Here is a 17,119-nt window from a genome sequence, read left to right on the forward strand (position 1 = left end):
GTACCAGTTGTTCTTTCGGGCTCGCTGAAATCCAACTACTTCTTCGGCGGCGGTACTTAATGATCGGGAAATGTGGTTCCACTGCTCGCGTACGTCGGATTGTTGAAGAGTGCTCTCAGAGAGCAGGTGTGTGAGTCGAGTGGCGAATAAATTGGCCGTCTGTTGTGATTGCAGCTTTTCGACGTTAAGCTTTCCTTGCATTGTTGGGCGCACATTTTTTGCTGCACAGAGGCGGGTGCGTATCTTGGCTACAACAAGATAGTGGTCCGAGTCGATGTTTGGCCCTCGGAGTGTACGTACGTCCAAAACGCTTGAAGCATGCCTTCCGTCTATCACAACATGATCGATTTGGTTTCTCGTTTTTCGATCTGGAGACAGCCATGTAGCTTGGTGGATGTTCTTATGCTGGAACCTAGTACTACATATTACCATATTTCGGGCCCCGGCGAAGTCGATCAGCCTCAGTCCGTTATCGGACGTTTCGTCGTGGAGGCTGAATTTTCCGACAGTGGCGCCAAAGATCCCTTCCTTGCCCACCTTGGCATTAAAATCGCCAAGCACGATTTTTACATCGTGTCGGGGGCAGCGCTCATATGTACGTTCCAAGCGCTCATAGAAGAGATCCTTGGACGCCTCATCCTTCTCTTCCGTCGGGGCATGGGCGCAGATGAGCGAGATGTTGAAGAATCTAGCTTTGATGCGGATTGTGGCTAGACGTTCGTCCACCGGGGTGAACGCCAGTACTCGGCGACGGAGTCTCTCTCCTACCACGAATCCAACACCGAATTTGCGCTCCTTTACGTGGCAACTGTAGTAGACGTCGCAAGGCTTCACGCTTACTTTACCTTGCCCCGTCCATCGCATTTCTTGGATGGCGGTGATGTCAGCCTTTGTCTTCCCGAGGACATCAACCAGCCGGGCAGAGGCACCTTCCCCATTAAGGGTCCGGATATTCCAGGTGCATACCCTTAAATCATAGTCCTTTATACGTTTGCCGTGGTCGTCATCAGAAAAAGGGGGTCTCATCCGAGGCTTGTTGGAATTTTTCATTGGGCGGGGTTTTAACGTGTCGGGACCCAAACCCAGCGCACGCGAAGTTTTACGCCTTATCACTTTAGCTCGCTCCCAAACGGGTGTTTGGTTGCTACCCAGAGGATACGTGGATATAAATATCCGGACGTTGTGAGCTGCGATTTGAACCGTACGCACAAGAATCGCTTCTGGCCACTCCCAGGTGAATGGCAGTCAAAAGTTTTCCACTTCTGCGCACGGAACTATCCTCCTCCTCATTATATTTATAGAATATCTAAATTTCGATACAACGAAAAATGCTAACTTTTTTTTTTAAATTTGTTATAAGTATAAATATTGCTCGTTTTTTAATATAGAGAAATAATTCAAAATTTATGACGTTTAAGATTTTATCCTACAATTAATAAAATTGATTAGGAGAATATGTGCAGTCTTGCAGATAACTAAACTTCCCTAAAATGGCGAAGATATATATCGTCGATGCTTTTGCAAAACCGCCCATCGACCAGTTGCAAAATCGCCTAAATCGCCGTTGTGGCAAAAATGAGATTTGGTAGCCCTGAACTCCAGGCATCGATATTTATGCATAAAAATCGTAAAACCGTCATTAAAATAACAGATTTTTGTAAAATATTACCGGGAGAAAATAGCGCTCTCCTGTAAAATTTCAGAGCCATATGTGTCTTTACATCTGTCCTTTTGTACAGCCGAACTGTATGAATTGATCCCACAAAATTTAAATTTTAAAATAATTTCCTTATTACTAAACGTGCGATATGTAGTTTTGCTGTTTTTTTCCTTTAACAACGGGACCCTAACCGTCAACGTATTCAGAATTCCTTAGTTTTTTCGTTTTATCAAGGTTCGTTATATCGAAGGTTGACTGTATACATGCAAATATTGCAAGCTACAGCATGATCTAATATGTTGCAGGAAAATGTGCTATCTGGAAGTGTGCGTTCCGGTCACGTCGCGTATTGGATGTAAAACTTAATTATCGCTTAATTGCAATTGGAAGTTTGAATGTATAAAAATTACTATATACATAAACAAATAAAAATGAAATCAAATAGGGTGGAACGCACAAGTAAATTAATAGCAAAGCTTATTAGGTACATTTGTTGAAAGAGTTATTTTTAATATTTATTTGTCTGAACTAAGTTAAATTAAACTACCTGCTGGTTGTTTGCTGATTGACTTTTTTATAAAGCCTATACCTATAAAGCTTTTAAAGCTCCCTATCATTGCGAATTCGTCTCCAAATGATCTCTCAACATTATGTAAGGAGTCCGAAAGAGTTTTTTTTTGTATTGGCCAACATGGATGCCAAAAAGCTGTACAAACAAAAAATTTCAGCGCATTTTGACAACTTAAATTCGATTGAACATCTTTTTTGGGTTGTCCTCAGTCCATCAAGGTTACAAATAAAGATTATGTAAATATTTATAGGTCAAAATTTTTTCAAAAGCCACATTGTTCATATTTTTTATGGTTCTTTAAAAAATGTGTGCAATAATTGTAATAAATAAAATTATTTAAAAAAAAAATAATAAAATGAATTAGAGATTAATTGATTTCTCCTTTTGCAGGCGATGTAGTTTTAAATAACTTAAAACTAAAAGAAAATGCCCTTGATGAAGTGGATTTGCCGGTGCAGCTTGTCTATGGTTTTCTAGGTAAGTGAAAGTTCTTCTTCTTCTTATATTCTGACATTCAGCTGAAAACTGTAGTTACAACAGCAACAATCTATTACATTGCTTGCATAGATGTTGTGCGTGAATTGGTGGCTTCGGGTAACCGCTCCGCGGATAATGACAAAGTTGGACATTAGAAAATAGTCCTTAAATTCATTTCCTTACGGCATTTTTTTTATGCCAACCAAAGCGAAATATAGCAAATATCTTAAGCTGCCTTTACATGAGGCGATTTTTTGACAGGCGATAATCGCCTGCACAAGTTGACTTTGAGGCAAGCGATTTTTGAATCACCATTTACACGAGCAATTTTTCCAGAGCAATGTTGAATCGCCTGGAAAATCGCCCCATGTAAAGACAGCTTTAGTTAGGAGTGCGTTTTACAGCCCTTTTTAGGTGAAGAGATACCTTAACGGTAAACTATGCATTCCTACTAGGAAATTGATCATATAGGAGAAATATCTCTTAAAAATTTATTTGTGGATTTTTTGCGATACATAACCTCTTTCCTATAATAGGTAAGCTGGTCTTAAAGATACCATGGAAGAATCTCTACAGTCAACCAGTGATTGCACAAATCGAGGATCTGTATATGCTTGTTGCGCCCAAGCAAGCGGTTCAATATGATGCCGAGAAAGAAGAAAAATACGATCTGCAGACAAAGCAGGCCGCGCTCAAAGCGCTTGACGATGCACACAAAAAAGAACTAATGAAAAGTATATTATCTTAGGATTTTAGAATAAAAAAAACAGGTGACTTCTTAAAGTGATTCTCATTTTAGATGAAGCCAAACCGGATGCCACATTTTCCGAAAAACTAACGGCGCAAATCGTTAATAATCTTCAAGTAAAAATATCGAATATCCATATACGCTATGAAGACACCTCCACAACGGGTGAGACATTCGCAGTGGGTGTTACGCTACACGACCTCGAGCTGTATACCACCGATGAAAACTGGGAGAAGTGCTATCTCACGCAACAAGTCAGCCGTGTCTTTAAAATTGCAAATCTCGACTCATTGTCAGCGTATATGAACTGCAGAACCAGCATTTATTCAACACTGTCGAAGGAAGAGTTGGCAAATGTTTTTCGTAAAAATATTGCACAAAAAGATTCGGTGCCAGCCGACTATAATTATGGTGAGTAACTAACGAGCGTGTGATTGATATTCTCAAGCGTCATAAGTAACTTCTCTGTGTGACAGTTGTTGGTCCGATTTCGGTAATGGGGAAGCTACAGCTAAATATGAATCCCGAGTACGATACCCCAGCATTTGTGATACCAAAGATCGACTTAGCCTTAGAAATGCAAAAGCTGCGCGTCGGTCTGACGAGCACGCAATTCCAAGAAGCTATCAAGCTGGGTGAATCTATGAACCGTATGCAATTGGGCGCACGGTATCGTAAATATCGACCCTCTAATATACGTAAGTGGAATGTTTACGACTAAATTATTGTCGCTTCGGCATAGTCAATTTCATTCATATTCTTCCTTCAGCATATAAGAAACACTACCGCCAGTGGTGGCAGTTTGCCATCAATGCCATTTTGGAGGAAGACATTAAAAAACATAACAGAGAGTGGACATGGCAGCATATCAAAGAGCATCGTCAACGTTGCAACACATACGCAGAGGTAGGACACAAATAGTTATGTTGGAAATCCTTTTTTGATTTTCAGAAAAGGACTCAATTTATTACGCTGTCTTATGGATAAAATCCGCTCCATTATTTAAATACGTGCATTTCTATATTTTTCCTACAGAGCTTTAAAGAAAAGGAACTTTCTAAAAAACCACCGGCCAGCCTCATCGAAACCTGTACGTTGCTCGAGCAGAAGCTGGATCTGTTTAATTTAGTTTTGATACGTAAGCGCGTTCAAATTGAGGTGGATAAAATCCGAAAGGATGAAGAAACGAAAGCTTCACAGAAGAGTGGCTGGTTTGGTGGCTGGTTCGGCGGTGGACATAAGGCCGAAGATGAAGGAGCTAACGACATTGGTAAAATTGCTGTACATACAAGCCACAAGTGTTTGCACAAACATAATTTCCTATTTATTCCGGTGCAGTTAAAAAGTTCGAGGCCGCAATGACCGCAGACGAGAAGGCGAAGCTTTATGATGCTATTGGCTATCAAGAGGGCACGCCCCCACCAGATATGCCGGTACAGTACGAGGCTATAAAAATGCAATTCAAACTGCTTGCTTTGGAAGTTGGTCTGTACGATGACAGCAGTGTAGTGGGAAAAGAGAACGTTAGTTTGGACCAATTGAAAACGCTTATGCTGTTGAATTTCTCTATGACTACTTGCAATCTCTGCCAACGTCCTGGCGGAAATGCTTTAAGGTAATGAGGCTAAGATGACTTTTGAACCGATAAAAGTGTTAAAATGTTGCGATTATTGTTTGTTTTTGTAGTGTTACTGTTGGCATGCATGAAATGAAACTTTTAGGCTTGCATCAGGATAACACAGCGCCCGTTATAATTGAATCTAAAACTACCGATGAATTAAATCTACTCGACATATTCTTCGAGACGAATCCTCTTGACAAGAAATGCGATCAACGTATTAAGGTATCGGCGCGCCCTTTGCAAGTCGTTTATGATGCCGATACGATAATACGCTTGGTAAAAGTATTCACGCCACCCAAAGCTAATTTATCCGAATTGGAAGGTGCCGCTACTGAACGCATGGCAAATTTCAAAGAACGTTCTGCTACGGGTCTGCAATACATGATCGACTCAAAATCTGCATTGGAGATAGATATACAATTTATGCCGAACATTATTATAATACCCAGTTCGGGGAAATACTCTCCTGATAGCAATAATAATTCGCTAATTGTTATAACCCTGGGCAAATTCATTGTTTCATCGAAACCGCACAATGTCTCTTCGAATGATTTGCAGGGCATGCTTCAAGCTGGAAAAGGCGACCTATCTCACGTATTGGAACGTGCATATGATCAAATTCAAGTCAGCATAGCTGACATACAGGTATGTTGTAGGTGCTTATGTCCACAGTGAATGAAAATAATGAACATAAACTTCCAGATAGTGGTTTCTAGGCCTGGAGAGGATTGGGAAAATACGCTTGCCTCTGCTGTGCAATCAGATATGCATATACTGCGTCCAACATCTGTCCTATGTAATGTGTCGTTATGCGCTGTGGATGATGATCCGCGATTGCCAAAGATGAAAATCGACATAGAGTTACCTTCAATTGCTCTAAATATAACTGAAGATCGTCTATTTGATGCGCTACGCGTGGCAACAAGCATCCCAATGCCGGAGAGTGATACGGCTCAACCATCACCAATTACGAGAGCATTAAGCACAGCTTCGTCAAAACTCTCGTTGGCTAGTTTTCTGACGCAGGAGAAAAAAGCCAAGAAACGCACAGAAAACCTCGATCTATCTACAGAGATCGTCCAGTATACGAATTTAGAGTTGATATTCACATTGAAAGAATTTATGGTTTCGTTAAATAAATCAGTACCTATAAAAGAACCGAAGCTAAGTGAGAATAAGAACAAAGTGTCATCATCGCCGAAGGCGTCCCCAGCGACGCCAGTAGAATCACCTCAGGATTCTAATGCATTCGGAACGCCTGTTGAAGAAATGCCTAATGAGCAGTTACTGGAAGAGGTTGTCAGCTGCACTTCCTCAAATTGCACCGTTGAGACCATATTATCCTTGCATGTGCTGGAGCTGGGCGTAAAAATGTATCAACGCACATACGAAATGGTAGTGGAAGCAAAGTAAGTTAATAAGATAATTAGAATGTTTTCGGTTTGTATTTAGAGTTTTATTGTTCTTTAGTCTGGGCGCTGTGAATTTGAAGCGTCATGACTCCTCTGAAAACTTACACTATCAGCTAAATATCATTGACACCCCACGATTTTCGGAAGAACTCAAGTATTTACTTACCGTCTCATATATAATGGCGCATCGCACTGCTCCTGAGTTTTTTACAAAATACAATGCCACTGAACAATTGATCAACATTAACTTCTCCACTTTAAACATAACACTGCATCAAGAAGTCCTGCTGCAATTGCTCGAATTGGCCGATTCTTTCCAACGCAAATTGGAGAAAGTTATTAAGCCGTCAACACCAGTTAAAGAGCAACTTAAGGACCGTATAGCCTATGCTGGCGAATCAGGTATATTGAGTAAATTAGCTGTCATAGCGGAAGAGGGAGAAGATGAAGGTATTATAGCTCCGGTGAAGAGTCGTCCGCAGCGACTTGCAAAGGTGGTGGACAGCATACAGGTTCACGTAAAAGCCAAAATGGAGCAAGTTTCGTTGCTTCTGACATGCCAAAAGCGACCATTGGCTTCACTGGAAGTGCAACATTTTGATGCGAATGTAATTTTGAAGTCATCCTACACTGAGTTGAATGTACGCCTGAAGGATATCGTGGTAACGGATTTGAATCCATTGACTAAACATAGTGGTGTAAGTTTTATAGCAGAGAAATTGAATACTTTTGATCCTTCAATAAACGCTTACTTAACAGATCCTTTCAATTGTTGGAGATAATGCGCTGGAGTGCCAAGTGATCAAATTTAATTTGGATGAGACTTCTAATTACAATTCAGACGACATGCGCATAACAGTATCGATTGGAGGCATGAAAATAGTATTCCTCAATTGGTTCGTCACGGGTGTCTTGGTATGTGGTTTTGGTCGCTGCTCATTTCACTACCTTTAATAATATTTTAATTATTTTCTTATAGAGTTTTCTCAACAACTTCCAAGCGGCTCAAGCGGCCCTTGCCCAGGCGAGTGCTGCTGCAGCAGATGCAGCTAAACAAAATGCTATGGTTGCCTATGAGAATGCATCTCGCATGAAACTTGATATCAAAGTTAAAGCGCCCGTGATTATTGTGCCGATGGACTCACAAAGTTTCAATGCCATCGTGCTGGATCTTGGTTTTCTCTCATTGAATAATATCACAACTGAAGTGGAAGTGCGGGGTGATACTCGACGCGCGGTTCTTGATGAGATTAAACTTGAGTTGAAAAATATGCGACTAGCAAAAGCCGCCATTTTGCTGGAACAAAATCTGAGATCCTCGGTCGATAGTAAGTAGGATCGAGAAATAGTGTTTTTGATAAATCTCAAATATTTACCTTTCTGCTTTTAGCGGTTGACATGGCCTATGGCATTAAGTCTCATCTAAATATTTTGGATCCAGTTAGTTGTACTTTGATAGTAAAACGCAATTTGTCTAGTACATGGTACAAAGATGTACCTGAAATGGATATTTCTGGGCATTTGAAATCAATTGAGGTAAGTTTTGCAATAGGAGTGGCCTTATATTGAAACTAATTTATGTAAATACTTTATTTCATCACTGTGAACTCAGTTCAATCTCTTTATGGAAGATTATGCGGTAATAATGGCTATTTTGAATCGTAATTTGAGCGAAGGAGCAGATGAATTCCCCCCGGTTGAGGAACCTGAACAACCACCATCTCCCAAACCTGCGCTGCCTGATGTACGAACACAGGCTTCCAAAGCTGATGTCGAAAACGTAGGGACGGTTGCATCTAAACGCAAAGTTCTGTCAGCAGTAAATGCTTTTGGGTCTCCACAGAAGAATAAAATCCATGTACAAATGAAGTTCAGTTTCTTATTTGACGGTGTAGTTATTAATTTGCTTTTAAGTAAGTATGTTTTCGCTTTAAAACACAGTGTAAAAAATATATAATTTCGTTATCTTATTTGCAGACAACGAAGAAGGGTTGGCACGATTCGGTCTGTATCTTCTATCACTGAAGGGTAACAAATTAATAGATGGCACACTTAACACCTCCGTCGTGCTATGCAATATTCAAATCGATGATACGCGTCTGTCAAACAAAAGTCCAATTAAAAAATATCTTTGTCGCAAGGATTGGAATGAAAACCAGCTGGACCAGGAAGCCGAAGAGTCAACAGATGTAATGGATGCTTGCAAGAAGGATGTCAATTATATGTTGGACTTAACTGCTAGTATTAGAGAAGATGATGTTTTTGGTACGTACATGCACTCGAAGCTCGTATAATCGTTTTGGTCCTGTAATTTTAAAATCAACTAAATAAATAAAATTATTTCTCTGCCCATTAGCTGAGGTGCGTGTTTCCAGCTTCGATTTGATTTTATGCGTCGACTATCTCTTGAAGCTCGCTGATTTCTTCAAATTACCCGAAGATTCTGAACCAACAAGTCCACAAAAGAAGAAAGAGAGCACTCCTACTCCAACTCACGCAGGTAAAAAACAAAAAAATAACAAAATGGCATATGCTTTATATGACCCTAAAAATGCGATTTCATTTTCTATTAGCTCCAAAGGTAGCACCTAAGGCAGTGACCTCAAACCAAGCCGAGGCCGCTTCCCAACCAGCTGCAAATAATAAAAAAATGAACTTGATATTGCATATCGAGGAACCCGATATTATACTAGTGGAAAACCTAGATGATTTGAAATCGAATGCCATCATATTTAATGTGCAGGCGCAGTTAAATTATCGCGCAATCGGTGAAAAACAAATCATCAATGGACAAATTGATTCTTTGAAGATGTATATGTGTTCCTTTATGCCAGAGCGGCGTGAGGCTACGCGGCATTATATTTTACACCCTTGCATGATCAGTTTGCAGGGCTCAACACCCGAAGAGGAAGGCCTCCATGTCAGCTTAAAACTGAGTGAAATTATGCTGAATGTATCACCCGCTACTATAGAGCTATTGAACAAAGCTATGCGAACTATAAGCGCGGATAACGCCCAGACACAAACGAATCAAAGACTTGAGACTGATTACAGTCATTTATGGGCAGAGGAAACGTTTCAAGATAGACGCTATTGGTTCCTAAAAGCCGGTAAGCCTGCTAAATTCCTTTCATATACAACCCTACTATATTCCTCATTTAATTTTTCGTAGACCGTGCAGTTGACGCATTGGAATACATTGATAGCCAGATATTGGAAGTACCTCAAAAACAAAAGACAGAAAGATGTATCGTTGAAGTGCCCAATATTACTATTGTCATTGAAACAGGCATTGGCTATTATACGAAGCCTCTGATTGCACTTGATACGCGATTGAACGCGGTCGTCAGTGACTGGAGTAGTGATTTGAAAATTCGTGGCTCGCTTACGTTAAGCACTAACTATTACAATGAGTCCTTGGCAGTATGGGAGCCGATTATTGAAATGAATGAACACATAAATCGTAAAGGTGAACACGAATATTTGCCGTGGGAATTAACTTACAAAGTGGATATAATAAGTCAGAAAAATGAAAACGACAATGAAATCGATGAAGAACAGGAAGAACAAACAGAAAAAGTCACACAAATTGCCATACACTCAGATGAAGATTTGCAGTTCACAGTTACTAAGTCGTGCCTGGATCTGTTGGGTGTCTTGGGCGAGGCCTTCTCGCAGGCCATCAATGTAGAGGGTCTTGTTAAACCCGAAGTGATAGCACCCTATGTTGTAGAAAACGATACCGGTTTCGACATTTCTATAAACTTTAGACGCGGTATATTCACGCTGCATGAGTGTCACTCGCCAAGAGCAACACTGGCTAAAAGCTTGAACAGCTCACTGATATTCGCATCTGAAGATGCTGATGCCAACTTTTCGCCAGAACAAGTAAAAGATTGTACGATTTCGCCTGGTGGACGTGCATACCTGCAAACAAAAGATTTATCTACAATTACCAATGAAGAAGACGAGGAATACAATTTATATGTGAAAGTAAGATTGAATAAATTACTTGATGGTACATTTTTAATGCTAATGGTTTTTAACACCAGGTGGGTGGCATAGACAAAGAGGTAGTTCTACCTGTTTGCAAATCAGATCAACGCTACTTCCCGTTATATCGTGGCTCAAATCAAGATCCTTGGGGCATAGTTTCTGAAGTGCGCTCCGAGTATGGCACAACGAAAATCAATATACATGGCGTGGTCAAAGTGCGTATGAACTTTGTAGCTTTCGCAAATAAACTTGCAGTTAAATCTTGTGGTTTTATATTCTAGGTACACAATCACTTTACCACAACACTTCTTATCCACCGGTATAAACAAGGGCTGGCGAGAGAAAAAATTTTAGTAGGCAAAGTGCTACCAGGAGAAATCTTTCATGTACCACTACATGCCATTTATGCAGATATCAAAGACTTACACTTCAGCTTAGAAGTATGTTGACTTTTGTGCTTACGAAATCTTATAATTACCCACAAATTATTGAGCTGTAAAATGTCTTTTGGTATTTTCAGGGCTACAATGTGTCTGTGCAGGGCATTAAATGGAATGATTGCCCAACGGATCTCGAATACGCCAGACATTTACAGTGTGATCCATTGAATACTTTTGAAACCTTCTATATCAATGTGAAGCGTATTAAAACCGAAATCTTCCATGAACACAGTGACAAATATACCATATTAAGCGCCTACTACACTTTGCATTTACGTCCGCCGGTATATCTCTGCAATGCATTGCCAATCAGCATAAGTGTTTCTGTGGCCGGATGCAGCGTGCGCAGTGCTGAAAGTGAAGATTTAGAAAGAAATGTGTCGAATGCGATTAAGGAAGATATGCTGGACTATGGCGAAAAAGAAGTGGCGCCAGGAGATGTGTTACATTTGCCGACTGTCAAATTAAGTAGCAAATCGCGAGATAATCGCAGTTTTCTTGTTGTGCGGGTAGGTTTGGGGTGGAAGATCTATTGGTTTTGCCTATTCCGCTCTACTGCCTCATTATTTTTATTTTATTTTATTTCTTTATATTCCGCTATAATCGACATTTTTACAGCTAATCCAATATTTGGAAAAAGATTGGTCATGTACTACAGAGATATCTGAAGACCATCATGATATGGCTACCTGGCGTTTCAGTTCCTATGATTCTGAAGCTAAAATGGATATGGATTTATGTGTTCGGTAAATGTTTAATCAGCCGCCGGAATAGAAATAAATTTTACAATACAAAAACGAATTTTTCCTACTTAGTTTCGACAACCGCCAAGGAGCTTTACAGATTTCACTCTACAGTCCATTTTGGATGATCAACAAAACTGGCTTGATGCTTAGTTATAAAACTGACGCAGAAACTGTCGATGTACTTTATCATCCACCAGAGTATAATGGACCGATCTTGTTCTCTTTCCGTGAGAAATTCTTTTTTGACAAAAAGGCAGCAACGATTCGCGTAGACAATGGCGATTGGAGTAATAAAATTCCATTAGATGTTGCCGGCTCGATGGGTGCCGTAACTTGTAAATCAAAAGACGCACCATATCAGATAGGCGTGCACAATCATTTGACCTACAATTCGCTGACGAAAATGATCACGTTTATACCATTTTATATAGCGAGCAACAAGTGTTATTTTACGATTGATCTACAAGAGCAAAGCAGGCCGGGTGATCCGTGGATGACGGTCAGTTCGATTTCAATGCATGGTATACCCAACATAATTCTAATAATGTCTTTGCGTCTATTTTAAGGTATTACCCAATACTTGTACACCACTGTGGCCCAAGGATGATTCCGATATGATGCTCATTGCACGCGTACTCGGTCAATGCACACCTGCATTTAAGTACTCTGAAGCGCAATGTACGCTCTTAAAACTACCAGGCAATAAGGTAACTGCTGCATTTTAGGCGACAAAATTGTTAAAATAATTATTGCAAACGTCTGTTTTAGTATGGAGGCATAAATGTGGATGTGCAAGCTACCGAAGGCGGTGTTTATATCATATTCTCTGAGTTTAATCCTGGTGATGCGCCTGGCTTGATAATTAATCACACCAATGTGCCGATTGTGTATCAAGAGAAAGATGTAAAAGAAAGTGTTGTGCTGAAGTCACGTAGAAAATTGTTGCATGCCTGGTCGCACCCGTCAGGTGAAAACAGCATTGTTTTCGATTGGGGCGAGAAGATCAGCGAAAAGAGCAAAACTAAAGCGGAGACAGATTTAAGACGCGATCAAATTGGCGAATTGAGGTACTTAGGTGTTATTTTAAACAGCTTTGAGGGTATAATAATCACGTTATTTTCTTTATCCTTGCTAACAGGTTAGCGGATGGTTCGACTGCGTACTGGATAACATTTTTGGATGGTTTGCAACGTGTATTACTATTTACCGAAGATGTTGCTATCGCTAAAAGGCTTGAAGGCAGTGCGACAATACAAAAGATAACGCAGTCAGTCGAACTGCGTATCCATGGCATTGGCTTTTCACTTATAAATAATGCGATTGGCACGACTATTTTGTATATGGGCATAGCGAGCTCAGGTGAGAGGATAAATAAAGTGCAGCATGTGGAGCGTAAACAAATTTTGTTTAACAGTGAAATTGAAATTTTGAGTGCCCTAACAGAGGTTGTAGCTCTGGCTGAATAGTGTATGTTTACATTTTTCTAACACCCTGGAAATCTCAACATATTCATAAAAATCCGTTTCTACTTGACATCACTGATTAAGCTATTCCCGTAAGAATACTTTTACTCTTTTTTTAGAAACTGAAGATTCGGCAATCACATTTAAAATACGTGCATATTTTCAAAGCAAAGAGAAGAAACAATTGTCCCTCTATGTGTAATATATTTTACACCGCCCAGATTATTATTTTTTAAACCTTCAGTATAGCCGATAGAGCCTTGAGAAAATTGAAAGTTGTGTATTTCAGGGTATTGGAGACATTTTGAGCGCTGTAATGTAATTTCTCTGTTTGGTAATTTTAAAATTTCTTAACATTTTTTTAATCTCCTTACTCCGCGTTATTTTAGGTGTGATTTGGGAGCAAAAGAAGGGTTCAAAGAACTTCAAACAGATGAATATTCATGAAACCGCAGAGTTAGAGGAGCAATATCAACAGTATTTGGTAGATCGAAGTGTGCAACAAGTGAAAAAATACTATCTCGATAGCAAACATGAAGTAATATTGCTTTTGCATAATCAAAATTGTTTAATATTAAACTCCCATTACTTTTTGCAGATCGATTTTGGAAACATGATTCTGAAAAAGAATAGAGAGCGCGAACTACATCGCACCTTTTATCCGGGCGTTTGGTTTAAAATGAATACATCACCGTATCAAATGCAACTGCATGCAAAAATCAATAAAATTCAAATTGACAATCAATTAAATGATTATATCTTCCCTGTTGTGCTCGCGCCGATACCCCCGCCTAAGAGTGTTGCCACAACGACGGTGCTGAAGCCGTTCATAGAAATGAGCGTGGTGCAATGGGTGGTGCCCAACTCCACGGTCAAGCAATACAAATATGCTACTATGCTCATACAGGAATTCCATTTCAAAGTGGATTTAATGTTTCTCACAGCACTCGCGGACATGTTCGCTGCGAAAGTAAGTGATGAACAAGCGGCTAAACTCTTCAATGTAAATGTGGAATCGATTGAAAAGCCACTATCTGATCTCGTAGAGACGCATTCTGCGCAAGAACAAAAGAATTTCTATGATAATTTGCATTTGGGACCAATTAAAATACACGTCAGTTTCTCGATGGCTGGTTCGGACACCACAGCTTTGCCGGGTATTCTATCTACGCTGGTGCAAGGCGTTGGAGTTACGCTGACCGATGTTAATGATGTCGTTTTTCGGTTGGCTTTCTTCGAGCGTGAGTACCAGTTCTTTACGCAGCAGCAATTAACTTCTGAGATCACGGCACATTATACGGGTCAAGCGCTTAAACAGTTGTACGTGCTTGTCTTGGGCTTGGATGTGCTTGGCAATCCGTATGGCTTGGTTGTAGGTCTAAAGAAAGGCGTTGAAGATTTGTTCTATGAACCATTCCAGGTAAATTTTGCACTGTGAATGCTGCATGTAAATTAGTTACTAAAGTTGTCTAATATTATAGGGTGCTATACAAGGGCCTGGCGAATTTGCTCAAGGTCTAGCGCTCGGCGTCAAATCACTATTCGGTCACACAGTAGGGGGAGCAGCTGGCGCCGTATCGAAGTATGTAGAAAGGTTAAACAAATTTGTTCTTTAGATAATGTGTATTAAAATATTTTAGAATTACTGGTGCAATGGGTAAAGGGCTGGCTGCACTGACATTCGACGAGGAGTATCAGAAAAAGCGACGTCTGCACATGAATAAGAAACCACAAACTTTCTCCGAGGGTATAGCACGCAGCGGCAAAAGTCTGGTTATGGTGAGTTCTAGCTAGAGTATTTCAGTATTTTATTTCATTTTGATTATTTTTGTTTTTACATTTTTGTAGGGCTTTGTAGACGGCGTTTCGGGCGTGGTAACCAAACCAGTGGCTGGTGCACGAGAAGAGGGCGTAGAAGGCTTCTTCAAGGGTGTTGGCAAAGGCATGATTGGTTTTGTGGCACAACCCACAGCTGGTGTAGTTGATTTTGCAAGCGGCAGTTTTGGGGCGGTGCGCCGCGCGGCTGAAGGACAAAATGAAGTGTCGCGTTTGCGTGCGCCACGCTACGTACACCAGGATAATGTGATACGACCCTATTGTCGAGCCGAAGCCGAAGGCAATCGTGTATTTAAGTAAGGGCAATGTTGAAATTTAAAGGGAACATGACATTTTGACAAAATTACTTGCAGGGAAATCGAAAAAGGCAAATATGCTGGCACCGATGTTTTTATACACTGCGAAGAAGTGGTGCCAAAACACGAGTTCCTGGTCGTCTCGAACCATCGCGTCATACATGCAACCAAAAATGATCTTTTCGGGACATATTCGGTGAGTAAAATATTTAGTTAATATCGCTATACACTTATTGGCGAAAGGGGTACGCATGCTTTTTAATATTAAAAATGAATCTAGTTTATCCTGTGTTTCTTATTCTATTTCTTTTAAATCCAAAGGTACAATGGAAATACCGATATGAAAACATTGACGCATTTACACCGACTGATAAAGGACTTGAAATCAGACTGAAGAAGCAAAACAAAAAAGTCATGGGCATGTTTTCAACTAACGAAGTGGTCCGCAAACAAATCTTCATCAAAGATCCAAAGCGCCGCGATCGCTTGATTGAAATTTTGGAATCTCAGCACAAGAAATTGTAATAATTTCTCCGTTTAATATGCCTTTGCTACAGTCTTAAAGTCTAATCGAAGCTATCAAATATAAATGGCGACTGCCTGCAGAAGCAAATTCAAGCGCTGACAAGCTGAAAACGCAACATTTGAAGAAACCAAACGATTTACACAAGCACATCGATCGATTGCGTACCAATATAAATTTTCTTAAAATATTAATAAAAACTGAATTACGAGAATGATATTTTTAATACTGCAACTAATCATGTTGCTTGCTAAAATCAAGCGCTATGTACTTTTAATCTCTAACTGTAAGCTTTTTTATTGAATTTTTATTTATAATTTATTTTGTTATATTCCTTAGCTGTCAATATGTAGTTACATACAGGCATATGCACTTCCATGCAGACGAATATACTATGTATTCATAAAAATGTTCCAATATTCAACCTAAACTGTATTGCTTTACATCGCGAGACTACCTCGTAACTGCTAAAAAAAAAAATGAAACTAATTTTCTTTCTTGGGCCACCTTTCTTATGGTTCTTTTTATACTAAATAAATATTTAAAATATGTATATGTATATAGTCTACATATATTCATACAAATACATTCACTAAAATAGCTAGCCGATCATCATTTAATTTTGTCATAAAATTAAAAAATAAAAGTTATTAATGTTGTAGTTACATATTGACGTTTCCTATATATTGACGTTATCATTGCTAGCAAGTGTATCGAAAATCAATGAAGATATATCAAACAATTGCTTAAACACCATGGTCCGATTTTTAATGTAAAATCAAGATTCTTGTGAAAATTGTACATTTCCTTAACAAATTCACTGGTTTTTGACGGGTTTTTGAAGTTATTTTAAAAATTGTGGGACTTCAAAACCGTTTTTGCTGCGATAGTTGAATACACAAAATAATAGAAACAATAAATTCACAACAAAAAGAATATTTAATGTTAAACGATTTTTACACACATATTTACAAGCGTAAAAATGTTATCTGAAATAAATGTGCGGAAAAATAAAATGATCTGTTATTGATTTTTATGTTCTCTAATTTGAGTTGTACTGCAACCTTTTGCCATTAAGCTAAAATAGCTATTAAACTTAAAATTTAATAATTAAATAAGTAAGAATAAAAATTCGTGTGAAACGAATGTTGTTTATTTCGTGCACGTATCTCTGCGATTCATCTCTTTCGGAGTTCGAAAGAGTAGCAAATTTGGTTTTGGCACAGAGCAGTTAGGCTCCGTGCCATCTTCAGTTTAATTTTTCGTTCCCAATCCAAATTCACAAAAATGATCAATTTCACTAATTGTATCCAGCTGCTGTATTGCAACC

At 39.3% G+C, this 17,119-nt stretch overlaps 1 protein-coding gene across 1 annotated transcript in view; it reads left to right on the forward strand.

Annotated features, from left to right (window-relative positions):
- LOC118743356 (vacuolar protein sorting-associated protein 13) overlaps positions 1-16,816 on the forward strand; it is a 35,164-nt gene extending 18,348 nt beyond the window's left edge. The window contains exons 2-34 of the mRNA XM_036475967.1: positions 2,622-2,708; positions 3,245-3,442; positions 3,508-3,867; positions 3,933-4,154; positions 4,226-4,362; positions 4,492-4,726; positions 4,795-5,071; positions 5,143-5,722; positions 5,780-6,486; positions 6,548-7,187; positions 7,249-7,404; positions 7,469-7,817; positions 7,880-8,025; positions 8,102-8,402; positions 8,467-8,754; positions 8,846-8,989; positions 9,063-9,599; positions 9,662-10,482; positions 10,542-10,700; positions 10,767-10,925; positions 11,006-11,434; positions 11,544-11,671; positions 11,741-12,170; positions 12,238-12,378; positions 12,440-12,738; positions 12,810-13,030; positions 13,524-13,672; positions 13,733-14,554; positions 14,616-14,716; positions 14,775-14,913; positions 14,983-15,266; positions 15,324-15,462; positions 15,588-16,816. Of these exons, the coding sequence (XP_036331860.1) occupies positions 2,622-2,708; positions 3,245-3,442; positions 3,508-3,867; positions 3,933-4,154; positions 4,226-4,362; positions 4,492-4,726; positions 4,795-5,071; positions 5,143-5,722; positions 5,780-6,486; positions 6,548-7,187; positions 7,249-7,404; positions 7,469-7,817; positions 7,880-8,025; positions 8,102-8,402; positions 8,467-8,754; positions 8,846-8,989; positions 9,063-9,599; positions 9,662-10,482; positions 10,542-10,700; positions 10,767-10,925; positions 11,006-11,434; positions 11,544-11,671; positions 11,741-12,170; positions 12,238-12,378; positions 12,440-12,738; positions 12,810-13,030; positions 13,524-13,672; positions 13,733-14,554; positions 14,616-14,716; positions 14,775-14,913; positions 14,983-15,266; positions 15,324-15,462; positions 15,588-15,791 (9,989 nt within the window). The 3' untranslated portion in view covers positions 15,792-16,816. The remainder of the gene's footprint in view (positions 1-2,621; positions 2,709-3,244; positions 3,443-3,507; positions 3,868-3,932; positions 4,155-4,225; positions 4,363-4,491; positions 4,727-4,794; positions 5,072-5,142; positions 5,723-5,779; positions 6,487-6,547; positions 7,188-7,248; positions 7,405-7,468; positions 7,818-7,879; positions 8,026-8,101; positions 8,403-8,466; positions 8,755-8,845; positions 8,990-9,062; positions 9,600-9,661; positions 10,483-10,541; positions 10,701-10,766; positions 10,926-11,005; positions 11,435-11,543; positions 11,672-11,740; positions 12,171-12,237; positions 12,379-12,439; positions 12,739-12,809; positions 13,031-13,523; positions 13,673-13,732; positions 14,555-14,615; positions 14,717-14,774; positions 14,914-14,982; positions 15,267-15,323; positions 15,463-15,587) is intronic.
- The last annotated feature ends 303 nt before the right edge of the window (positions 16,817-17,119 follow it).

This window comes from Rhagoletis pomonella, unplaced genomic scaffold (assembly GCF_013731165.1).
Source record: "Rhagoletis pomonella isolate Grant_MI unplaced genomic scaffold, Rhpom_1.0 Rhpom_scaffold_00007, whole genome shotgun sequence".
Classification (NCBI taxonomy): Eukaryota; Metazoa; Arthropoda; class Insecta; order Diptera; family Tephritidae; genus Rhagoletis; species Rhagoletis pomonella.